The sequence below is a fragment of the Petromyzon marinus genome, chromosome 72 (genome assembly GCF_048934315.1).
Source record: "Petromyzon marinus isolate PM22_M1 ecotype Great Lakes invasive population chromosome 72, UKy_Petmar_22M1.pri1.0, whole genome shotgun sequence".
NCBI classification, from domain to species: domain Eukaryota; kingdom Metazoa; phylum Chordata; class Hyperoartia; order Petromyzontiformes; family Petromyzontidae; genus Petromyzon; species Petromyzon marinus.
In genome coordinates, this window is record NC_133738.1 from 6596137 (window position 1) to 6622754 (window position 26618).

The 26618-nt window shown below is 50.7% G+C and overlaps 1 protein-coding gene across 2 annotated transcripts in view; it reads right to left on the reverse strand.

Moving 5' to 3' along the window:
• LOC116957284 (PHD finger protein 1-like) overlaps positions 1-26618 on the reverse strand; it is an 83835-nt gene that overhangs the window by 39380 nt on the left and 17837 nt on the right. For both annotated transcript variants that reach the window (XM_076055722.1, XM_076055721.1), the window contains 3 exons: positions 18259-18506; positions 17197-17297; positions 4140-4235 (listed from right to left, as the gene is read on the reverse strand). In XM_076055722.1, coding sequence (XP_075911837.1) covers positions 4140-4235; positions 17197-17297; positions 18259-18506 — 445 coding nt within the window. The remainder of the gene's footprint in view (positions 1-4139; positions 4236-17196; positions 17298-18258; positions 18507-26618) is intronic.

The following is a 26618-nucleotide window of genomic DNA, read 5'->3' on the forward strand; positions in this document are numbered from 1 at the left end:
ATGTCTCCGTGTCTACGTCTCCGTGTCTATGTCTCCGTGTCTATGTCCCCGTGTCTATGTCCCCGTGTCTATGTACCCGTGTCTATGTCCCCGTGTCTATGTCCCGTGTCTATGTCTCCGTGTCTATGTCCCCGTGTCTATGTCCCCGTGTCTATGTACCCGTGTCTACGTCCCCGTGTCTGTGTCCCCGTGTCTACGTCCCCATGTCTATGTCTCCGTGTCTATGTCTCCGTGTCTATGTCCCCGTGTCTACGTCCCCGTGTCTATGTCTCCGTGTCTATGTGCCCGTGTCTACGTCCCCGTGTCTATGTCCCCGTGTTTATGTCCCCGTGTCTATGTCCCGTGTCTATGTCCCCGTGTCTACACGTCTGTGTCTATGTCCCCGTGTCTATGTCTCCGTGTCTATGTCCCCGTGTCTATGTCCCCGTGTCTATGTCCCGTGTCTACGTCCCCGTGTCTATGTCCCCGTGTCTACGTCCCCGTGTCTATGTCCCCGTGTCTGTGTCCCCGTGTCTATGTCCCCGTGTCTACGTGTCCCCGTGTCTATGTCCCCGTGTCTATGTCCCCGTGTCTATGTCTCCGTGTCTAAGTCTCCGTGTCTATGTCCCCGTGTCTATGTCCCCGTGTCTATGTCCCCGTGTCTATGTCCCGTGTCTACGTCCCCGTGCCTGTCTCCCCGTGTCTATGTCCCGTGTCTATGTCCCCGTGTCTATGTCCCCGTGTCTATGTCCCGTGTCTACGTCCCCGTGTCTACGTCCCCGTGTCTATGTCCCCGTGTCTATGTCCCGTGTCTATGTCTCCGTGTCTATGTCCCCGTGTCTATGTCCCCATGTCTACGTCCCCGTGTCTACGTCCCCGTGTCTGTGTCCCCGTGTCTACGTCCACGTGTCTATGTCTCCGTGTCTATGTCCCCGTATCTATGTCCCCGTGTCTATGTCCCCGTGTCTACGTCCCCGTGTCTATGTCTCCGTGTCTATGTGCCCGTGTCTATGTCTCCGTGTCTATGTGCCCGTGTCTACGTCACCGTGTCTACGTCTCCGTGTCTATGTCCCCGTGTCTATGTCTCCGTGTCTATGTCCCCGTGTCTACGTCTCCGTGTCTATGTCCCCGTGTCTATGTCTCCGTGTCTATGTCCCCGTGTCTACGTCCCCGTGTCTATGTCCCCGTGTCTATGTCCCCGTGTCTACGTGTCCGTGTCTACGTCTCCGTGTCTATGTCCCCGTGTCTATGTCTCCGACTCTATGTCTCCGTGTCTACGTCTCCGTGTCTATGTCCCCGTGTCTATGTCTCTGTGTCTATGTCCCCGTGTCTATGTCCCCGTGTCTACGTCCCCGCGTCTACGTGCTCCGTGTCTATATGCCCGTGTCTACGTCCCCGTGTCTACGTCCCCGTGTCTATGTCCCCGTGTCTATGTCCCCGTGTCTACGTCCCCGTGTCTACGTCCCCGTGTCTATGTCCCCGTGTCTATGTCCCCGTGTCTATGTCCCCATGCCTGTCTCCGTAGAGCAGCGGAGTGTCTATGTCCCCGTGTCTATGTCCCCGTGTCTATGTCCCCATGTCTATGTCCCCGTGTCTACGTGTCCGTGTCTACGTCCCCGTGTCTATGTCCCCGTGTCAATGTCCCCGTGTCTACGTGTCCGTGCCTGTCTCCGTAGAGCAGCGGAGTGTCTATGTCCCCGTGTCTATGTCCCCGTGTCTACATCCCCGTGTCTACGTCCCCGTGTCTATGTCCCCGTGTCTACGTGTCCCCGTGTCTATGTCCCCGTGTCTATGTCTCCGTGTCTATGTCTCCGTGTCTAAGTCTCCGTGTCTATGTCCCCGTGTCTATTTCCCCGTGTCTACGTCCCCGTGTCTATGTCCCCGTGTCTATGTCCCGTGTCTACGTCCCCGTGCCTGTCTCCCCGTGTCTATGTCCCGTGTCTATGTCCCGTGTCTATGTCCCCGTGTCTATGTCCCGTGTCTACGTCCCCGTGTCTATGTACCCGTGTCTATGTCCCCGTGTCTATGTCCCGTGTCTATGTCTCCGTGTCTATGTCCCCGTGTCTATGTCCCCGTGTCTATGTACCCGTGTCTACGTCCCCGTGTCTGTGTCCCCGTGTCTACGTCCCCATGTCTATGTCTCCGTGTCTATGTCCCCGTGTCTATGTCCCCGTGTCTACGTCCCCGTGTCTATGTCTCCGTGTCTATGTGCCCGTGTCTATGTCTCCGTGTCTATGTGCCCGTGTCTATGTCACCGCGTCTACGTCCCCGTGTCTATGTCCCCGTGTCTATGTCTCCGTGTCTATGTCCCCGTGTCTATGTCCCCGTGTCTATGTCCCCGTGTCTACGTGTCCGTGTCTACGTCCCCGTGTCTATGTCCCCGTGTCTATGTCCCCGTGTCTACGTGCTCCGTGTCTACGTCTCCGTGTCTATGTCCCCGTGTCTATGTCCCCGTGCCTGTCTCCGCAGAGCAGCGGAGTGTCTATGTCCCCGTGTCTATGTCCCCGTGTCTACGTCCCCGCGTCTACGTGCTCCGTGTCTATATGCCCGTGTCTACGTCCCCGTGTCTACGTCCCCGTGTCTATGTCCCCGTGTCTACGTCCCCGTGTCTACGTCCCCGTGTCTATGTCCCCGTGTCTATGTCCCCGTGTCTATGTCCCCGTGCCTGTCTCCGTAGAGCAGCGGAGTGTCTATGTCCCCGTGTCTATGTCCCCGTGTCTATGTCCCCGTGTCTATGTCCCCGTGTCTATGTCCCCGTGTCTATGTCCCCGTGTCTATGTGTCCGTGTCTACGTCCCCGTGTCTATGTCCCCGTGTCTATGTCCCCGTGTCTACGTGTCCGAGCCTGTCTCCGTAGAGCAGCGGAGTGTCTATGTCCCCGTGTCTATGTCCCCGTGTCTATGTCCCGTGTCTATGTCCCCGTGTCTATGTCCCCGTGTCTATGTCCCCGTGTCTATGTCCCCGTGTCTATGTCCCGTGTCTATGTCCCCGTGTCTACGTCCCCGTGTCTATGTCCCCGTGTCTACGTCCCCGTGTCTACACGTCCGTGTCTATGTCCCGTGTCTATGTCCCGTGTCTATGTCCCGTGTCTATGTTCCCGTGTCTATGTCCCCGTGTCTATGTCCCCGTGTCTATGTCCCCGTGTCTATGTCCCCGTGTCTATGTCCCCGTGTCTATGTCCCCGTGTCTATGTCCCCGTGTCTATGTCCCGTGTCTATGTCCCCGTGCCTGTCTCCGTAGAGCAGCGGAGTGTCTATGTCCCCATGTCTATGTCCCCGTGTCTATGTCCCCGTGTCTATGTCCCCGTGTCTATGTCCCGTGTCTATGTCCCCGTGTCTATGTCCCGTGTCTATGTCCCGTGTCTATGTCCCCGTGTCTATGTCCCGTGTCTATGTCCCGTGTCTATGTCCCCGTGTCTATGTCCCGTGTCTATGTCCCCGTGTCTATGTCCCCGTGTCTATGTCCCCGTGTCTATGTCCCCGTGCCTGTCTCCGTAGAGCAGTGGAGTGTCTATGTCTCCGTGTCTATGTCCCCGTGTCTATGTCCCCGTGTCTATGTCCCCGTGTCTATGTCCCCGTGTCTATGTCCCCGTGTCTATGTCCCCGTGTCTACGTCTCCGTGTCTATGTCCCCGTGTCTATGTTCCCGTGTTTATGTCCCCGTGTCTATGTCCCCGTGTCTATGTCTCCGTGTCTACGTCCCCGTGTCTACATGCTCCGTGTCTACGTCCCCGTGTCTACGTCCCCGTGTCTATGTCCCCGTGTCTATGTCCCGTGTCTATGTCCCCGTGTCTATGTCCCGTGTCTACGTCCCCGTGTCTACGTCCCCGTGTCTACGTCCCCGTGTCTATGTCCCGTGTCTATGTCCCGTGTCTATGTCCCCGTGTCTATGTCCCGTGTCTATGTCCCCGTGTCTACGTCCCCGTGTCTATGTCCCCGTGTCTATGTCCCCGTGTCTATGTCCCCGTGTCTATGTCCCCGTGTCTATGTCCCCGTGTCTATGTGCTCCGTGTCTATGTCCCGTGTCTATGTCCCCGTGTCTATGTCCCCGTGTCTATGTCCCGTGTCTATGTCCCCGTGTCTATGTCCCGTGTCTATGTCCCCGTGTCTATGTCCCCGTGTCTATGTCCCCGTGTCTATGTCCCGTGTCTATGTCCCCGTGCCTGTCTCCGTAGAGCAGCGGAGTGTCCACGCAGGCCACACATCCCTCGTGGAACCACTGAAGACACGAACCACACTGCAACATTTTCATGGTCCACCTGCACACACAGAGACACGGGGTGAGAGAGAGACACGGGGTGAGTGAGAGAGACACGGGGTGAGAGAGACACGGGGTGAGAGAGACACGGGGTGAGAGAGACACGGGGTGAGAGAGACACGGTGAGAGACACGGTGAGAGAGAGAGACACGGGGTGAGAGAGAGACACGGGGTGAGAGAGAGACACGGGGTGAGAGAGAGACACGGGGTGAGAGAGAGACACGGGGTGAGAGAGACACGGTGAGAGACACGGGGTGAGAGAGAGACACGGTGAGAGAGAGAGACACGGGGTGAGAGAGAGAGACACGGTGAGAGACACGGGGTGAGAGAGAGACACGGTGAGAGAGAGAGACACGGTGAGAGAGAGACACGGTGAGAGAGAGACACGGGGTGAGAGAGAGAGACACGGGGTGAGAGAGACACGGGGTGAGAGAGAGACACGGTGAGAGACACGGGGTGAGAGAGAGACACGGTGAGAGAGAGAGACACGGGATGAGAGAGAGAGACACGGGATGAGAGAGAGAGACACGGTGAGAGAGAGACACGGGGTGAGAGAGAGACACGGTGAGAGACACGGGGTGAGAGAGAGACACGGTGAGAGAAGAGAGACACGGTGAGAGAGAGACACGGTGAGAGAGAGAGACACGGGGTGAGAGAGAGAGATACGGGGTGAGAGAGACACGGGGTGAGAGAGACACAGTGAGAGAGAGAGAGACACTGGGTGAGAGAGAGACACGGGGTGAGAGAGAGACACGGGGGGAGAGAGACACGGTGAGAGAGAGAGACACGGTGAGAGAGAGAGACACGGTGAGAGAGAGAGACACGGGGTGAGAGAGACACGGGGTGAGAGAGATACGGGGACACAGGGTGAGAGAGACACGGGGTGAGAGAGAGACACGGGGTGAGAGAGAGAGACGGTGAGAGAGAGACACGGTGAGAGAGACACGAGGACACGGGGTGAGAGAGAGACACGGGGTGAGAGAGAGACACGGTGAGAGACACGGGGTGAGAGAGAGACACGGTGAGAGACACGGGGTGAGAGAGAGAGAGACACGGTGAGAGAGCGAGACACGGTGAGAGAGAGAGAGACACGGGGTGAGAGAGACACGGGGTGAGAGAGACACGGGGTGAGAGAGACACGGGGTGAGAGAGAGACACGGTGAGAGAGAGAGACACGGTGAGACTGAGAGAGACACGGGGTGAGAGAGAGACACGGGGTGAGAGAAAGACACGGGGTGAGAGAGAGACACGGGGTGAGAGAGAGAGACACGGGGTGAGAGAGACACGGGGTGAGAGAGACACGGGGTGAGAGAGAGACACGGTGAGAGAGAGACATGGGGACACGGGGTGAGAGAGAGAGACACGGTGAGAGAGACACGGGGTGAGAGAGAGACACGGGGTAAGAGAGACACACGGGGTGAGAGACACGGTGAGAGACACGGGGTCAGAGAGAGACACGGTGAGAGAGAGAGACACGGGGTGAGAGAGAGACACGGTGAGAGAGAGAGACACGGGGACACGGGGTGAGAGAGAGACACGGTGAGAGGGAGAGACACGGGGACACGGGGTGAGAGAGAGACACGGGGTGAGAGGGAGACACGGGGTGAGAGACACGGGGTGAGAGAGAGACACGGGGAGAGAGAGACACACGGGGTGAGAGAGACACGAGGTGAGAGAGACACGGGGTGAGAGAGAGACACGGGGTGAGAGAGAGACACGGGAACACGGGGTGAGAGAGAGACACGGGGTGAGAAAGACACGGGGTGAGAGAGACACAGGGTGAGAGAGAGACGCGGGCTGAGAGAGACACGGGGTGAGAGAGAGACACGGGGTGAGAGAGACACGGGGTGAGAGAGACACGGGGTGAGAGAGAGACACGGGGTGAGAGAGAGACGGGGTGAGACAAAGACACGGGGTGAGAGAGAGACACGAGGTGAGAGAGACACGGGGTGAGAGAGACATGGTGAGAGAGACACGGGGTGAGAGAGAGACATGGGGTGAGAGACACGGGGTGAGAGAGAGGCACGGGGACACGGGGTGAGAGAGAGACACGGTGAAAGAGAGAGAGAGAGACACGGGGACACGGGGTGAGAGAGAGACACGGTGAGAGAGAGAGAGAGACACGGTGAGAGAGACAGGGGGTGAGAGAAGGAGACACGGTGAGAGAGAGAGACACGGTGAGAGAGAGACACAGGGTGAGAGACACGGGGTGAGACACGGGGACACGGTGAGAGAGAGACACGGTGAGAGAGAGACACAGGGTGAGAGACACGGGGTGAGAGAGAGACATGGGGTGAGAGACACGGGGTGAGAGAGAGACATGGGGTGAGAGACACGGGGTGAGAGAGAGACATGGGGTGAGAGACACGGGTGAGAGAGAGACACGGGGTGAGAGACACGGGGTGAGAGAGAGACATGGGGTGAGAAAGAGACACGGGGTGAGAGAGAGACACGGGGTGAGAGAGAGACACGAGGTGAGAGAGAGACACGGGATGAGAGAGAGACACGGGGTGAGAGAGACACGGGGTGAGAGAGACATGGGGTGAGAGAGAGACGCGGGGTGAGAGAGACACGGGGTGAGAGAGAGACACGGGGAGAGAGACACGGGGTGAGAGAGACACGGTGAGAGAGAGACACGGTGAGAGAGACACGGTGAGAGATACACGGGGTGAGAGAGACACGGGGTGAGAGAGAGACGTGGGGTGAGAGAGACACGGGGTGAGAGAGAGACACGGGGTGAGAGAGACACGGGGTGAGAGAGAGACGTGGGGTGAGAGAGACACAGGGTGAGAGAGACACGGTGAGAGACACGGGGCTAGAGACACGGTGAGAGAGAGACACGGGGTGAGAGAAACACGGGGTGAGAGAGACACGGGGTGAGAGAGAGACGTGGGGTGAGAGAGACACGGGGTGAGAGAGACACGGTGAGAGACACGGGGCTAGAGACACGGTGAGAGAGAGACACGGGGTGAGAGAGACACGGGGTGAGAAAGAGAGACACGGGGTGAAAGAGAGACGCGGGGAGAGAGACACAGGGTGAGAGAGACACGGTGAGAGAGACACGGGGAGAGAGAGACACACGGGGTGAGAGAGACAGGGGGTGAGAGAGACGTGGGGTGAGAGAGACACGGGGTGAGAGAGAGACACGGGGTGAGAGAGAGACACGGGGACACGGGGTGAGAGAGAGACACGGGGTGAGAGAGAGACACGGGGTGAGAGAGAGACACAGAGACACGGGGTGAGAGAGAGACACGGGGACATGGGGTGAGAGACACGGGGTGAGAGAGAGACACAGAGACACGGGGTGAGAGAGAGACACGGGGACACGGGGTGAGAGACACGGGGTGAGCGAGAGACACAGAGACACGGGGTGAGAGTGAGAGACACGGGGTGAGAGAGAGACACGGTGAGAGACACGGCGAGAGAGAGACACGGGGTTAGAGAGACACGGGGTGAGAGAGAGACACAGAGACACGGGGTGAGAGAGAGACACGGGGCTAGAAACACGGGGTGAGAGAGAGTCATGGTGAGAGAGACACGGGGTGAGAGAGAGACATGGTGCGAGAGAGACACGGGGTGAGAGAGACACGGGGTGAGAGAGACACGGGGTGAGAGAGACACGGGGTGAGAGACACGGGGTGAGAGACACGGGGTGAGAGAGAGACACGGTGAGAGAGAGACACGGGGTGAGAAGGGTGAGAGAGAGACGCAGTGAGAGAAAGAGACACGGGGTGAGAGAGAGAGAGAGACACGGGGTGAGAGAGACACGGTGAGAGAGAGACACGGGGTGAGAGAGAGACACGGTGAGAGAGACACGGCGAGAGAGAGACACGGCGAGAGAGAGACACGGGGAGAGAGAGACACGGGGTTAGAGAGACACGGGGTGAGAGAGAGACGCGGGTGAGAGGGAGAGACACGGTGAGAGACACGGCGAGAGAGAGACACGGGGTGAGAGAGACACGGGGTGAGAGAGACACGGTGAGAGAGAGACACGGTGAGAGAGAGACACGGGGTGAGAGAGACACGGGGTGAGAGAGAGACACGGGGTGAGAGAGAGACACGGGGTGAGAGAGAGAGACACGGGGTGAGAGAGAGACACGGGTGAGAGAGAGACACGGGTGAGAGAGAGACACGGGGTGAGAGAGACACGGGGTGAGAGAGAGACATGGTGAGAGAGACACGGGGCTAGAGACACGGGGTAAGGGAGAGACACGGGGTGAGAGAGAGACACGGGGTGAGAGAGAGACACGGGGTGAGAGAGACACGGGGTGAGACACGGTGAGAGAGAGACACGGGGTGAGAGAGACACGGTGAGAGACACGGGGTGAGAAAGACACGGGGTGAGTGAGAGAGACACGGGGTGAGAGAGAGAGAGAGAGACACGGGGTGAAAGACACGGGTTAGAAACACGGGGTAAGAGAGAGAGACACGGGGTGAGAGAGAGACACGGGGTGAGAGACACGGGAGTGAGAGACACGGTGAGAGAGACACGGTGAGAGAGACACGGGGAGAGAGAGAGGGGGTGAGAGAGACACGGGGAGAGAGAGAGGGGGTGAGAGAGACACAGAGACACGGGGTGAGAGAGAGACACGGGGTGAGAGACACGGTGAGAGAGACAGGGGGTGAGAGACACGGGGTGAGAGAGAGAGACACGGGGTGAGAGAGAGACACGGGGTGAGAGAGAGACACGGGGTGAGAGAGACACGGTGAGAGACACGGGGTGAGAGAGACACGGGGTGAGTGAGAGACACGGGGTGAGAGAGAGAGACACGGGGTGAGAGAGACACGGGGTGAGAGACACGGGGTGAGAGAGAGACACGGGGAGAGAGAGACACACGGGGTGAGAGAGACACACGGGGTGAGAGAGAGACACGGGGTGAGAGAGAGACACGGGGAGAGAGAGACACACGGGGTGAGAGAGAGACACGGGGTGAGAGAGACACGGGGTGAGAGAGACACGGTGAGAGAGAGAGACACGGTGAGAGACACGGGGACACGGGGTGAGAGAGAGACACGGGGTGAGATAGACACGGGGTGAGAGAGAGACACGCGGAGAGAGAGAGACGCGGGGTGAGTGAGAGAGACACGGGATGAGAGAGAGAGAGAGAGGGGGTGAGAGAGACATGGGGACACGGGGTGAGAGAGACACGGGGTGAGAGAGACACGGGGTGAGTGAGAGAGACACGGGGTGAGAGAGAGACGCGGGGTGAGAGAGAGACGGGGTGAGAGAGAGACACGGGGTGAGAGAGACACGGGGACACGGGGTGAGAGAGAGACACGGGGAGAGAGAGACACACGGGGTGAGAGAGAGACAGGGTGAGAGAGACACGGAGCGAGAGAGACACGGGGCGAGAGAGACACGGGGTGAGAGAGAGACATGGGGTGAGAGAGACACGGGGTGAGAGAGACACGGGGTGAGAGAGAGACACGGGGTGAGAGAGAGACACGGGGTGAGAGAGACACGGGGTGAGAGAGAGACACGGGGAGAGAGAGACACACGGGGTGAGAGAGAGACACGGGGTGAGAGAGACACGGGGTGAGAGAGACACGGGGTGAGAGAGACACGGGGAGAGAGAGACACACGGGGTGAGAGAGACACGGGGTGAGAGAGACATGGGGTGAGAGAGAGAGACACGGGGTGAGAGAGACACGGGGTGAGAGAGAGACACGGGGTGAGAGAGACACGGGGTGAGAGAGACACGGGGTGAGAGAGACACGGGGAGAGAGAGACACACGGGGTGAGAGAGACACGGGGTGAGAGAGACACGGGGTGAGAGAGAGAGACACAGGGTGAGAGAGAGACACGGTGAGAGAGAAACACGGGAGTGAGAGAGAGACACGGGGTGAGAGAAACACGGGGTGAGAGAGAGAGAGGGGGTGAGAGGGACACGGGGTGAGAGACATGGGGTGAGAGAGACACAGGGTGAGAGAGAGACACGGGGTGAGAGAGACACGGGGACACGGGGTGAGAGAGACACGGGGAGAGAGAGACACACGGGGTGAGAGAGACACGGGGTGAGAGAGACACGGGGTGAGAGAGACACGGGGTGAGGCACACGGGGTGAGAGAGACACGGGGTGAGAGAGAGACACGGGGTGAGAGAAACACGGGGACACGGGGTGAGAGAGAGATACGGGGAGAGAGAGACACGGGGTGAGAGACACGGGGTGAGAGAGACACGGGGTGAGAGACATGGGGTGAGAGACACGGTGAGAGAGACACGGGGTGAGAGACACACGGAGTGAGAGAGACACGGGGTGAGAGAGACACGGGGTGAGAGAGACACGGGGTGAGAGAGACGGGGTTAGAGACATGGTGAGAGAGACACGGTGAGAGAGACACGGGGTGAGAGAGACACGGTGAGAGAGACAAGGGGTGAGAGAGACACGGGGTAAGAGGCATGGTGAGAGAGACACGGGGTGAGAGAGACATGGTGAGAGAGACACGGTGAGAGAGACACGGGGTGAGAGAGACACGGGGTGAGAGAGACATGGGGTAAGAGGCATGGTGACAGAGACATGGTGAGAGAGACACGGGGTTAGAGAGACACGGGGTGAGAGAGACACAGGGTTAGAGAGACACGGCGTGAGAGTGACACGGTGAGGGAGGGACACGGGGTAAGAGACATGGTGAGATATAGACACGGGGTGAGAGAGACACGGTGAGAGAGAGACACGGGGTGAGAGAGACACGGTGAGAGAGACACGGGGTGCTGCTGCTGATGCTGATCCTGCTGATGCTACTACTACTGATACTACTTCTGGTGATGATACTACTACTGGTCATGATGACACTACAACTACTGGTCATGATGATACTACTACTACCGGTCATGATGATACTACTGGTGATGATGATACTACTACTGGTGATGATGATACTACTACTGGTGATGATACTACTACTACTGGTCATGATGATACTACTGATGATGATACTACTGGTGATGATGATACTACTGGTGATGATGATACTACTGGTGATGATGATACTACTACTGATGATGATGATACTACTACTGATGATAATGATACTACTACTGATGATAATGATACTACTGATGATGATACTAGTACTACGACTGCTGGTGATGATGATACTACTACTGGTGATGATGATGATACTACTACTGATGATGAAACTGGTGATGATGATGATACTACTAGTACTGATGATGATACTACTACTGATGATGATACTACTGGTGATGATGATGATGATACTACTACTGATGATGATTCTACTACTGATGATGATGATACTACTACTGGTGATGATGATACTACGACTGGTGATGATGATACTACTACTACTGGTGATGATGATACTACTACTGATCATGATATTACTACTGATGATGATGATACTACTACTGGTGATGATGATACTACTACTGATGATAATGATACTACTACTGATGATGATGATACTACTACTGATGATAATGATACTACTACTGATGATCATGATACTAGTACTACGACTGCTGGTGATGATGATACTACTACTGGTGATGATACTACTACTGAGGATGATGATGATACTACTACTGATGATGATACTAGTACTACGACTGCTGGTGATGATGGTACTACTACTGATGATGATACTACTACTGATGATGATAATACTACTACTGATGATGATACTGGTGATGATGATGATACTACTTATGATGATACTACTACTGATGAAGATGATACTACTACTACTGATGATGATGATACTACTATTACTGATGATGATGATACTACTACTGATGATGATACTACTACTACTGATGATCATGATACTAATACTGGTGATGATGATACTACTACTACTTATGATGATGATACTACTACTGATGATGATGATACTACTGATCATGATGATGATGATGATACTACTACTGATGATGATACTACTACTACTGATGATGATGATACTAGTACTACGACTGCTGGTGATGATGATGATACTACTACTGATGATGATGATACTAGTACTACGACTACTGGTGATGATACTACTACTGGTGATGATGATACTACTGATGATGATACTACTACTGATGATGATGATACTACTGATGATGATACTACTACTGATGATGATACTACTACTGGTGATGATGATACTACTGATGATGATACTACTACTGGTCATGATACTACTACTGGTCATGATACTACTACTGGTGATGATGATACTACTATTACTGGTGATGATGATACTACTATTACTGGTGATGATGATACTACTACTGGTGATGATGATACTACTGGTGATGATACTACTACTGATGATGATGATACTACTGGTGATGATGATACTACTACTGATGATGATGATACTACTACTGATGATAATGATACTACTACTGATGATGATGATACTACTACTGATGATAATGATACTACTACTGGTGATGATACTAGTACTACGACTGCTGGTGATGGTGCTACTGATGATGATGATACTACTACTACTGATGATGATGCTACTGATGATGATGATACTAGTACTGATGGTGATGATACTACTGATGATGATGATACTACTACTGATGATGATACTAGTACTACGACTGCTGGTGATGATGATACTACTACTGATGATGATACTACTACTGATGATGATACTACTACTGATGATGATAATACTACTACTGATGATGATGATGATACTGGTGATGATGATGATGATACTACTACTGATGATGATGATACTACCACTGATGATGATGATACTACTGGTGATGATGATACTACTACTGATGATGATACTACTACTGATGATGATGATACTACTGGTGATGATGATACTACTACTGGTCATGATGATACTACTACTGGTGATGATGATACTACTACTACTGATGATGATACTACTACTGGTGATGATGATACTACTACTGATGATGATGATACTACTACTGGTGATGATACTACTACTGATGATGATACTACTACTACTGGTGATGATACTACTACTGATGATGATGATGATGATACTACTACTGATGATGATGATACTAGTACTACTACTACTGGTGATGATGATACTACTACTGGTGATGATGATACTACTACTGGTGATGATGATACTACTACTGGTGATGATACTACTGATGATGATACTACTACTACTGGTGATGATGATACTACTACTGATGATGATGATGATACTAGTACTACTACTGATTATGATGATACTACTACTGATGGTGATGATCATACTACTACTGATGATGATACTACTACTGATGATAATGATACTACTACTGGTGATGATACTAGTACTACGACTGCTGGTGATGGTGCTACTGATGATGATGATGATACTACTACTACTGATGATGATGCTACTGATGATGATGATGATACTAGTACTGATGGTGATGATACTAATACTGATGATGATACTACTACTACTGATGATGATGATACTGCTACTGATGATGATACTACTACTGATGATGATACTACTACTGGTGATGATGATACTACTGGTGATGATACTACTACTGATGATGATACTACTACTACTGGTGATGATACTACTACTGATGATGATGATGATACTACTACTGATGATGATGATACTAGTACTGATGGTGATGATACTAATACTGATGATGATACTACTACTACTGATGATGATGATACTGCTACTGATGATGATACTACTACTGATGATGATACTACTACTGGTGATGATGATACTACTACTGGTGATGATACTACTACTGATGATGATACTACTACTACTGGTGATGATACTACTACTGATGATGATCATGATGATACTACTACTGATGATGATGATACTAGTACTACTACTACTGGTGATGATGATACTACTACTACTGGTGATGATGTACTACTGGTGATGATGATACTACTACTGGTGATGATGATACTACTACTGGTGATGATACTACTGATGATGATACTACTACTACTGGTGATGATGATACTACTACTGATGATGATGATACTAGTACTAATACTGATTATGATGATACTACTACTGATGGTGATGATCATACTACTACTGATGATGATACTACTACTGATGATAATGATACTACTACTGGTGATGATACTAGTACTACGACTGCTGGTGATGGTGCTACTGATGATGATGATACTACTACTACTGATGATGATGCTACTGATGATGATGATGATACTAGTACTGATGGTGATGATACTAATACTGATGATGATACTACTACTACTGATGATGATGATACTGCTACTGATGATGATACTACTACTGATGATGATACTACTACTGGTGATGATGATACTACTGGTGATGATGATGATACTAGTACTACGACTGATTATGATGATACTACTACTGATGGTGATGATCATACTACTACTGATGATGATACTACTACTGATGATAATGATACTACTACTGGTGATGATACTAGTACTACGACTGCTGGTGATGGTGCTACTGATGATGATGATACTACTACTACTGATGATGATGCTACTGATGATGATGATGATGATACTAGTACTGATGGTGATGATACTAATACTGATGATGATACTACTACTACTACTGATGATGATGATGATACTGCTACTGATGATGATACTACTACTGATGATGATACTACTACTGGTGATGATGATACTACTACTGATGATGATGATACTACTACTGATGATAATGATACTACTACTGATGATAATGATACTACTACTGATGATGATGATGATACTAGTACGACTGCTGGTGATGATGATACTACTACTGGTGATGATGATGATACTACTACTGATGATGAAACTGGTGATGATGATGATACTACTAGTACTGATGATGATGATACTACTACTGATGATGATACTACTGGTGATGATGATGATGATGATACTACTACTGATGATGATTCTACTACTGATGATGATGATACTACTACTGGTGATGATGATACTACGACTGGTGATGATGATACTACTACTACTGGTGATGATGATACTACTACGGATCATGATACTACTACTGATGATGATGATACTACTACTGGTGATGATGATACTACTACTGATGATAATGATACTACTACTGATGATGATGATACTACTACTGATGATAATGATACTACTACTGATGATCATGATACTAGTACTACGACTGCTGGTGATGATGATACTACTACTGGTGATGATACTACTACTGAGGATGATGATGATACTACTACTGATGATGATACTAGTACTACGACTGCTGGTGATGATGGTACTACTACTGATGATGATACTACTACTGATGATGATAATACTACTACTGATGATGATATTGGTGATGATGATACTACTTATGATGATACTACTACTACTACTGATGATGATACTACTACTACTGATGATGATGATGATGATACTACTATTACTGATGATGATACTACTACTGATGATGATACTACTACTACTGATGATCATGATACTACTACTGGTGATGATGATGATACTACTACTACTTATGATGATGATACTACTACTGATGATGATGATACTACTGATCATGATGATGATGATGATACTACTACTGATGATGATACTACTACTACTGATGATGATGATACTAGTACTACGACTGCTGGTGATGATGATGATACTACTACTGATGATGATGATACTAGTACTACGACTACTGGTGATGATACTACTACTGGTGATGATGATACTACTGATGATGATACTACTACTGATGATGATACTACTGATGATGATACTACTACTGATGATGATACTACTACTGGTGATGATGATGATACTACTGATGATGATACTACTACTGATGATGATGATACTACTGATGATGATACTACTGGTCATGATACTACTACTGGTGATGATAATACTACTATTACTGGTGATGATGATACTACTATTACTGGTGATGATGATACTACTACTGGTGATGATGATACTACTACTGGTGATGATACTACTACTGATGATGATGATGATACTACTGGTGATGATGATACTACTACTGATGATGATGATACTACTGATGATAATGATACTACTACTGATGATGATGATGATACTACTACTGATGATAATGATACTACTACTGGTGATGATACTAGTACTACGACTGCTGGTGATGGTGCTACTGATGATGATACTACTACTACTGATGATGATGCTACTGATGATGATGATGATACTAGTACTGATGGTGATGATACTACTGATGATGATGATACTACTACTGATGATGATGATACTAGTACTACGACTGCTGGTGATGATGATACTACTACTGATGATGATACTACTACTGATGATGATACTACTACTGATGATGATAATACTACTACTGATGATAATACTACTACTGATGATGATGATGATGATACTTGTGATGATGATGATGATGATACTACTACTGATGATGATGATACTACCACTGATGATGATACTACTGGTGATGATGATACTACTACTGATGATGATACTACTACTGATGATGATGATACTACTGGTGATGATGATACTACTACTGGTCATGATGATACTACTACTGGTGATGATGATACTACTATTACTGATGATGATACTACTACTGGTGATGATGATACTACTATTGATGATGATGATACTACTACTGGTGATGATACTACTACTGATGATGATACTACTACTACTGGTGATGATACTACTACTGATGATGATGATACTACTACTGATGATGATGATACTAGTACTACTACTACTGGTGATGATGATACTACTACTACTGGTGATGATGATACTACTACTGGTGATGATGATACTACTACTGGTGATGATGATACTACTACTGGTGATGATACTACTGATGATGATGATGATACTGGTGATGATACTACTACTGATGATGATGATGATACTGGTGATGATACTACTACTGGTGATGATGATACAGATGATGATGATGATACTGGTGATGGTGCTCACTCTCCGCGCCCCCCACAGTAGCAGTAGCGCTGCTGGGCGTTGGTGCTGTGAGCTGAGTCCCACTGCAGGGCGCCTGGGTCGTAGGGCAGAGCACCATGACCCTGCAGCAGGAGAAGCATCATCAGTAGCATCATCATCATCAGTAGCATCATCATCAGTAGCATCATCATCATCAGTAGCATCATCATCAGTAGCATCATCATCATCAGTAGCATCATCATCAGTAGCATCATCATCAGTAGCATCATCATCATCAGTAGCATCATCATCATCAGTAGCATCATCATCACTGGCATCATCATCAGTAGCATCATCATCAGTAGCATCATCATCAGTAGCATCATCATCATTAGTAGCATCATCATCATCAGTAGCATCATCATCATCAGTAACATCATCATCATCAGTAGCATCATCATCAGTAGCATCATCATCATCAGTAGCATCATCATCATCAGTAGCATCATCAGTAGCATCATCATCATCAGTCGCATCATCATCAGCAGTAGAAGCATCATCAGTAGCATCATCATCAGTAGCATCATCATCATCAGTAGCATCATCATCAGTAGCATCATCATCAGTAGCATCATCATCAGTAGCATCATCATCATCATCATCAGTAGCATCATCATCACTAGCATCATCATCGATAGCATCATCATTAGTAGCATCATCATCAGTAGCATCATCATCATCAGTAGCATCATCATCAGTAGCATCATCATCAGTAGCATCATCATCATCAGTAGCATCATCATCAGTAGCATCATCATCACTAGCATCATCAGTAGCATCATCATCAGTACCATCATCTTCATCAGCAGCATCATCTTCATCGGAAGCATCATCATCAGTAGCATCATCAGCAGCCACATTATAATTATCAGCAGGATCATCATCATCAACAGTAGCATCATCAGTAGCATCATCATCAGTAGCATCATCATCATCAGTAGCATCATCAGCAGCCACATTATAATTATCAGCAGGATCATCATCATCATCGTCAACAGTAGCATCATCAGTAGCATCATCATCATTAGCATCATCATCACTCACCTGTGAATCTCTATACTTCCATGTCGTTGTAGCTGCTGCTGCTGCTGATGTTGATGCTGCTGCTGCTGCTGACGATGTTGGTGATGGCAGCGATGATGTTAACGACGTTGCCAATCTTCTCTGCCTCCTCCTCATCCTCCTCTGTGATGTCGGCGCATTATCACCATCACCGCCATCATTATCACCATCACCACCACCACCGTCACCATCATCACCACCATTGTCAGCACGGGAGCAGTGGTCGGAGCCTGGGAGCGAAGAGGTGAGTGGTGAGTGGGTTAGCGGACGGGTGTGTGGGTGGGTGGGTCAGCGGTTTGGTGAGTGGGTGAGTGAGTGGGTGAGTGGTTGGGGGTTTGAGTGAGTGGTTGGGTGAGTGGGTGAGTGGGTGAGTAGGTGGTTGAGTGGGTGGGTCAGTGGGTGAGATGTTGGTTGAGGGGGTGAATGGTGAGTGGGCGAGGTGGTGGGTGAGTGGGTAGGTGGGTGAGCGGTTTGGTGAGTGGGTGGGTGAGTGGTTGGGGGTTTGAGTGAGTGGTTGGGTGAGTGGGTGGGTGGGTCAGTGGGTGGGTGGGTGAGTGGGTGGGTGGGTGAGTGGGTGAGGTGGTCGGTGGTGGGTGAGTGAGTAGGTGGTTGAGTGGGTGGGTGAGTGGTTTGGTGAGTTGGTGAGTGGGTGGGTGAGTGGTTGGGGGTTTGAGTGAGTGGTTGGGTGAGTGGGTGAGTGGGTGGGTGAGTGGTGGGTGAGTGGGTGAGGTGGTCGGTGGTGGGTGAGTGAGTAGGTGGTTGAGTGGGTGGTTGAGTGGGTGGGTCAGTGGGTGAGATGTTGGGTGAGGGGGTGAATCGTGAGTGGGCGAGGTGGTGGGTGAGTGGGTAGGCGGGTGAGTGGTTGAGGTAGTGGGTGAGTATTTGGTAGGTAGGCGAGTGGGTGGGCGAGTGGTTGGGTTGGTGGCTGGGTGGTTGGTTGCCTCAACCACAGGGTGATGTGGATGCGCCTATCTTCTTTGGTTATTTCGGTAAAGTCACGTAGAATGAGAATAAAATAATAATAAAATAAAATAACACAATAAAATTCTCACGACGTTTCGGCCACAACACAAGTGGCCTTCTTCAGGTGAAAGGAACAGACCTGTCGGGACGACAGAGCTTCAATGAACACTGTTAAGATTCGTAGCGTCTTTTAAGGTGGTTTAGAGAAGTGAGGCACCTTGACAAAGGGGTTTACATATCAAACAGGAGATTTTAGCATTGAAATAGCTGAGTGATTAGCTTGTGACTGGTCGTAGAAATAGCTATGTTAAAGTCAAAGCCTACACATCCACAGAGGCACCTAGTACAAATCAAACAGGAGAATTTAGCATTGAAATAGCTGAGTGATTAGCTTGTGACTGGTCATAGAAATAGCTATGCTAAAGTCAAAGCCTACACATCCACAGAGGCACCTAGTACAAATCAAACAGGAGAATTTAGCATTGAAATAGCTGAGTGATTAGCTTGTGACTGGTCATAGAAATAGCTATGTTAAAGTCAAAGCATACACATCCACAGAGGCACCTAGTACAAATCAAACAGGAGAATTTAGCATTGAAATAGCTGAGTGATTAGCTTGTGACTGGTCACAGAAATGGCTATGTTAAAGTCAAAGCCTACACATCCACAGAGGCACCTAGTACAAATCAAACAGGATAATTTAGCATTGAAATAGCTGAGTGATTAGCTTGTGACTGGTCACAGAAATGGCAATGTTAAAGTCAAAGCCTACACATCCACAGAGGCACCTCTTGACAAAGGAATTAGCATAGAATTTAGCATTGAAATAGCTGAGTGATTAGCTTGTGACTGGTCATAGAAATGGCTATGTTAAAGTCAAAGCTTACACATCCACAGAGGCACCTAGCACAAATCAAACAGGATAATTTAGCATTGAAATAGCTGAGTGATTAGCTTGTGACTGGTCACAGAAATGGCTATGTTAAAGTCAAAGCCTACACATCCACAGAGGCACCTCGTACAAATCAAACAGGAGAATTTAGCATTGAAATAGCTGAGTGATTAGCTTGTGACTGGTCACAGAAATGGCTATGTTAAAGTCATAGCTTACACATCCACAGAGGCACCTAGTACAAATCAAACAGGAGAATTTAGCATTGAAATAGCTAAATTCTCCTGTTTGATATGTAAACACCTTTGTCAAGGTGCCTCACTTCTCTAAACCAGATTAAAAGTCGGCCACGAATCTTAACAACGTTCATTGAAGCTCAGTCGTCCCGACAGGTCTGTTCCTTTCACCTGAAGAAGGCCGCTTGCGTTGTGGCCGAAACGTCGCCAGAATTTAATCGTGTTATTTTATTTTATCAATTCATTATTTTATTCTCATTTTCTAAGTGGTGGTGACTTTACCGAAAGAACCAAAGAAGGTGAATCCTTGCAGTCACGAAAGCTTCAAATGGATGTGCCTAGTCCAGCAATCACGATGAGCTTAGGCGCAATGCCACGCTTGCCTGCCTGCTGCTCTACCACGCCCGCCCGCCCGCCCGCCCACCCGCCCGCCCGCCCGCCCGCCCTCCCGCCAGGTTTTTGCTGCCCATGCTGTCAAACGCTGCCGCTGGATGGCCGTAACGGTGAAGTAGGAGAGCCGGGCCCTCGCCGGCACAGAGCCTCTCCCCCCGTCACCAAGACCGCGGACTGTGGGTGGGTGAGTGGTGAGTGGGTTAGCGGTGACCGGTGGTCCCACGACACCGGTGCCAAACCAACCGGCAGGGGATCTCGGAGCTCCGTCGTTGGGTCCCCCGCCCCCCCCCCCCCCCCCACCCAGAGGCACCTCTCGCAACTTTGCCACATCCCGCCCCGCCCCCTACAACTCCCTTGTGGAGGACACCGAATCGGTTGGTGGGGCAGACCCCCCCCCCCCCCCCCGCAAAAACGGCGGCGCCTCGGCAAAAGCGGCCCTCCGGCGGGCCCTCCGGCGGGCCTCCGGCGGGCCTCCGGCGGGCCCTCCGGCGGGCCTCCGGCGGGCCCTCCGGCAGGCCTCCGGCGGGCCTCCGGCGGGCCCCCCTGCAGCTGGAGGCCGCCGGACGGCGCCCGTCGCGAGCTCCACCGTGCCGGAGTGAAGACGTTGCGCCCGGGGGTGACCCGCGCCAAGCCGCCTAACCCTCGCCACCATCCGCTCGCCGCGCAGGAATCTTTCCCCGCCCCGCCCCGCCCCGCCCCGCCAATCCCCACGTTGTTAAGAAGCCCCCCCCCCCCCGCGGTATGACAGCGAATGGACGGAGGGTGCAAGGCGAAAGGGGCGTGGCCTAAAAACCGTCGTCCCGTCACACTCAGACCCCGGGCGGCCAGCTGCTAACCGCCGGCGCGTCAACCGTCAAAGGGACCCGCGGTGAACTCAAGGGCGTCCGAGGCTCCGTTGACCCCTGCCGGGGTCGCTCATCCCACCACCCACCCACCCACCCACCACCAGCACCAGCACCACCACCCCCCGCCCGCTCTCCGAATCTCCCTCCCCTGCCGGGCCGACGCAGAGTCCCAGCGTGCCCCACGCGCCGCGGGGGACACCAGGTTGGGGTGGAAAAAGGCGGGCGAGATCAAAAGGATCTACGTCATTAGACCTCTCCTTTGCCAGTAGCCAAAATAATGGACCCAATCAGTTTCAAGGGCAACGCATACATGATCACGTCACGTTTTTTTTGTTTGCATTTTGACTGCAGGTATCGTGGTTAATGTAGACATGAATCCCCGTAAGAAGGTTTCAGTTTTGTTGCAAGAAAAAAAGGGGGAGAAAAACGCCCCCCCTGTTATTAAACACCCCGAGGGTTTTTGGTTTGGACACGTTTGTTTTGTTGCAGTACCGAGTTAGACTGATGGCCTTAAAGCTAAGTTTTCTTATTCTTAGTTTTTTCGGTAAAGTCACGTTGAAGAGAAACAACAAAATAATAAAATATATATAAAACAATAAAAAATTCTCACGACGTTTCGACCATAACTCAAACGGTCGTCTTCAGGTGTGTTGGTTCGCGTAAATTTATGCTTCGCATTTGAGTTATGGTCGAAACGTCGTGAGAATTTTTTATTGTTTTATATATATTTTATTATTTTGTTGTTTCTCTTCAACGTGACTTTACCTAAAAAACTAAGAATATGAATTACTGCAGTCACGAAAGCTTTAAATCAAAATCTAAGTTTTCTTGTTGTGGTTGTTGTTGTGGTTGTTGTTGTTGTTTGACTTTGCATCACACCGGGATTTTGTGCCGCACGGCGCTGGTGGTGCACGGTGCTTTGTTTTTTCAGGAATATTTTGCCGTCGGTTTTTTATTTCCCCCCCATGGATTTCCTGTTTTGCACAGTGAACGCACAAAGTCACTTTTTCAAGATGATTTTCTCGGTTCGCGTTTTTTGTTTGTGTTTTTTGTTTGTTTGTTGCGGTTGCACTCCGATTCAAGAGCCGAATGGCTCACAGGGCTACGCCAAAATAAATAAAGTGAAATAAATAAATAAAATTTTACGATGCCACCAAAGGCCCTCCATGGCCCCCGAAAAATCAAGACATCTCCCCGGTGAGGTCTGCTGATGGCAACGCGCTTTTCAAGGACACGCCAAAAGATTTACACTAGGAGACCTCCTTTGCCAGTAGCAAGATATAGTAATAGGTTTTACCCTTTTATCTGGCACAAAAACCGACACCTTTATACAAGGGATCGTGTTTGCAATAACCACAACACAAGCAGTCAAAAATGCAAACAAAAAGAGACAACTCTGATAATGATATGCACTGTCCTTGAAATTGATTGGTCCACACCCGAGACGGATTTTCTTAGAGCCTAGTCTCCACTGGTATTGGACCAGAAGACGCCAAAAGGCGTACAACTCAAAAACAGCGCACCATCAGAGTATTGGCGTCTTCTGGTCCAACACCAGTGTTCTGGTCCAACACCAGTGGAGACTAGGCTCTAAGAAAATCCGTCTCGGGTGTGGACCAATCAATTTCAAGGGCAGTGCCAATATCATTATCAGAGTTGTCTCTTTTTGTTTGCATTTTTGACTGCTTGTGTTGTGGTTATTGCAAACATGATCCCTTGTATAAAGGTGTCAGTTTTTGTGCCAGATAAAAGGGTAAAAACCTATTACTACGCCAAAAGATCTTGAAGAGGTGGGCGGAGCGCTTTGATAATCATCCTCAACCACGTCAACCCCCATGACAATAGGTTTCACCCTTTCTGGCAATAAAACAGGGGGTGTTAAGATGTTCAAACGCCAAATATATATATACTTGTGGTGAACATGCAACAGAAAAAGCACGCTCTTGACACTATATGATGATGCATTGTCTTTGAAGCTGATTGGTCCACACCAGAGGACAGCTTTCATCTTCTTTGGTTCTTTCGGTAAAGTCACCACCGAGTAGAATGAGAATAAAATAATAAATTGATACAATAAAATAACGCGATGAAATTCTCACGACGTTTCGGCCACAACACAAGCGGCCTTGTGTCTCGTCCCTTCACCTGATGAAGGCCGCTTGTGTTGTGGCCGAAACGTCGTGAGAATTTCATCGCGTTATTTTATTTGATCAATTTATTATTTTATTCTCATTTTCTACGTGGTGGTGGCTTTACCGAAAGAGCCAAAGAAGATGAATCCTTGCAGTCACGAAAGCTTTAAATCGAAATTTAGGACAGCTTTCTTGAGAGCCTAGCCTCCCAACAGTGTTAGAGCAGAGGACACAGGCAAAAGGCGAACAGCTACTGGCACGGGAAGTCCCCTCTCACCCTCGGCACGCTCCCAGATATCCCGCCCATTCGTCAACTCGACACACGCCCCACCACGGTTTCCCGGCGGTCCACCGGGCGGGTCAAATGCCGAGGAAAACAACAAAAGTGCTGGACCCGACGGGGTCGCAGCCGAGATCCTGAGGCACGGGTGAAACCTCCTCCCAAATCGCCGCTCGCACCGCCCACCCCTCTCTCGTCTGGTCCATCCGGCTGTCCCGAAAGCGTTCCCGCGGGGAACGGAAGAGACGCAAACGTCGTCGCAGGGACCTCCACGGAGGAGGGCGGCGGGGTGGCTTGCGGCAACGGCTCGAGGCAATCTACCTCCTACCTGTAAGCTGGGGGGAAAAGCCCCCGCTGGGGATAGTGCCTCAAACCGGGCTCGCCGTGCGCCTGCCGAAAAACTTTCCCCGCGGAATCCCGGCGAACCCCACCAAAGCCATTCCAACGCTTCTTCTTGGTTCTCGGCAAAGCCGCCACGCGGAAGGGGAAGCAATGGAAATAATAAGAAGAAAAAAAAATCTCGCGACGTTTCGCACCGCGGCACAAGTGGCCTTCCTCGGGTGATCTCGAGGTTACGTGGAATCCCTCCCCGAGGAGGCGGTTAAATTTCGATTGAAAGCTTTCGTGACTGCAGGGGATTCGTCTCCTCGGTTCTTTCGGTAAAGTCACGTACCACGCGGAAGGGGAAACAATACAAATAAAAATTTTTTTAAAAATCTCGCGACGTTTCGCACCGCGACACAAGTGGCCTTGCTCAGGTGATGTCACGGCTTTTATAAGAACCGAGAAGACGAATTCCCCTGCAGTCACGAAAGCTTTCAATCGAAATTTAACCGACTCCTCGGGGAGGGATTCCACGTAACCTCGAGATCACCCGAGGAAGGCCACTTGTGTCGCGGTGCGAAACGTCGTGAGTAAAAAAAAAAAAAAAAAAAATCATTATTTCCCTTCCGCGTGGTACGTGACTTTACCGAAAGAACCGAGGAGACGAATCCCCTGCAGTCACGAAAGCTTTCAATCGGCATTCTAACGCCACCTCGACCGCGAGATGCCCTGGCAGCGGCCCGCCAAACGTGGGGGGGCCCCTTGCTGTCCGTCGCTAGGCCGTGGTCCCGGCTCGGGGTCGTGTTCGACGCGGCCCCTCGCTGTCCGTCGCGAGGCCGTGGTCCCGGCTCGGGGGTCGTGTTCGACGCGGTCCCTTGCTGTCCGTCAGCATGCAGGCGGCCGCGCTAACTCCCGGCTCGACGCCCCTCGAACCCCGGTCTCGTCCCAAGTCGATAACCGGAAGGCGGAAGCAGCTGCTCGACTCTCCATCGGCGTCGCCCCCTCACGGACTGGTCACCCCACCCGTCCTCGGCGACGGAATCCACGCGAGCGCTCAACAGGATCGCTCCGCTCGCTCCGGACGCCGCCGCCACCCCCCCCACCCCCCCCCCCCCGCGGCCGACGAATTTGGCCTCGGCATTTCCGGCTGGAGTTAGCGACGTTGCGTTTCTCCGTCGTTTCCTCTCATCGAGTTCATCCGGGGACTCGATTGAATCATCGCCAATGTCCGAAACCTCCGGATGCTTCACACTCATCGATCGATAAGAGCCTAGCATATAGTGATAGGTTTTACACCTTTTAACTGGCACAAAAAAACTGACACCTTTATTCAAGGCATCATGTTTGCAATAACCAAAATGCATTTTGACTGCTTGTGTTGTGGTTATTGCAAACATGATGCCGGGGGGGCCGGGCTCTTCGAAAAACCGTAAACCTCAAGACCCCCCCCCCCCACACACACACACACACACAAAGACAAAGATCCCCCGTGTAACCTTAACAGACTGTAGGGGCAAGTGCTGTTAGCGAGCAGCACCTGTGAAGGCCGGTAACGGTACACGAGGGGGTGGGTGGCCAGCACCACGCCCGACCGCCTTTGTCTCCCCAGTGGCGATGTTTACTACACACCGCACCAGGTACTCATTTGAGACTGAGTCGACCTAGGGGAGGTCCGGTTCAGATAATCGTCACTGGTGTTGGCCGTGGGCGGGAATCGAACCCGGGTCGCCAGGTTCATAGCGCAGCGTAGCGCTAACCGCTACTACACTACCGCTCCCCACACACACACTACACACAGACACACACACAGACACACACACAGACACACACACTACACACAGACACACACACTACACACAGACACACACACAGACACACACAGACACACACACAGACACACACACAGACACACACACACTACACACAGACACACACACTACATACAGACACACACAGAGACACACACACACAGACACACACACAGACACACACACACACACTACACACAGACATACACACAGACACACACACAGACACACACAGAGACACACACACACAGACACACAGACAGACACACAGAGACACACACACTACATACAGACACACACAGACACACACACAGACACACACAGAGACACACAGACACACAAACAGACACACAGACACACAGACACACAAACAGACACACACAGAGACACACAGACACACACAGACACACACAGAGACACACACACACAGACACACACAGAGACACAGAGACACACACACTACACACAG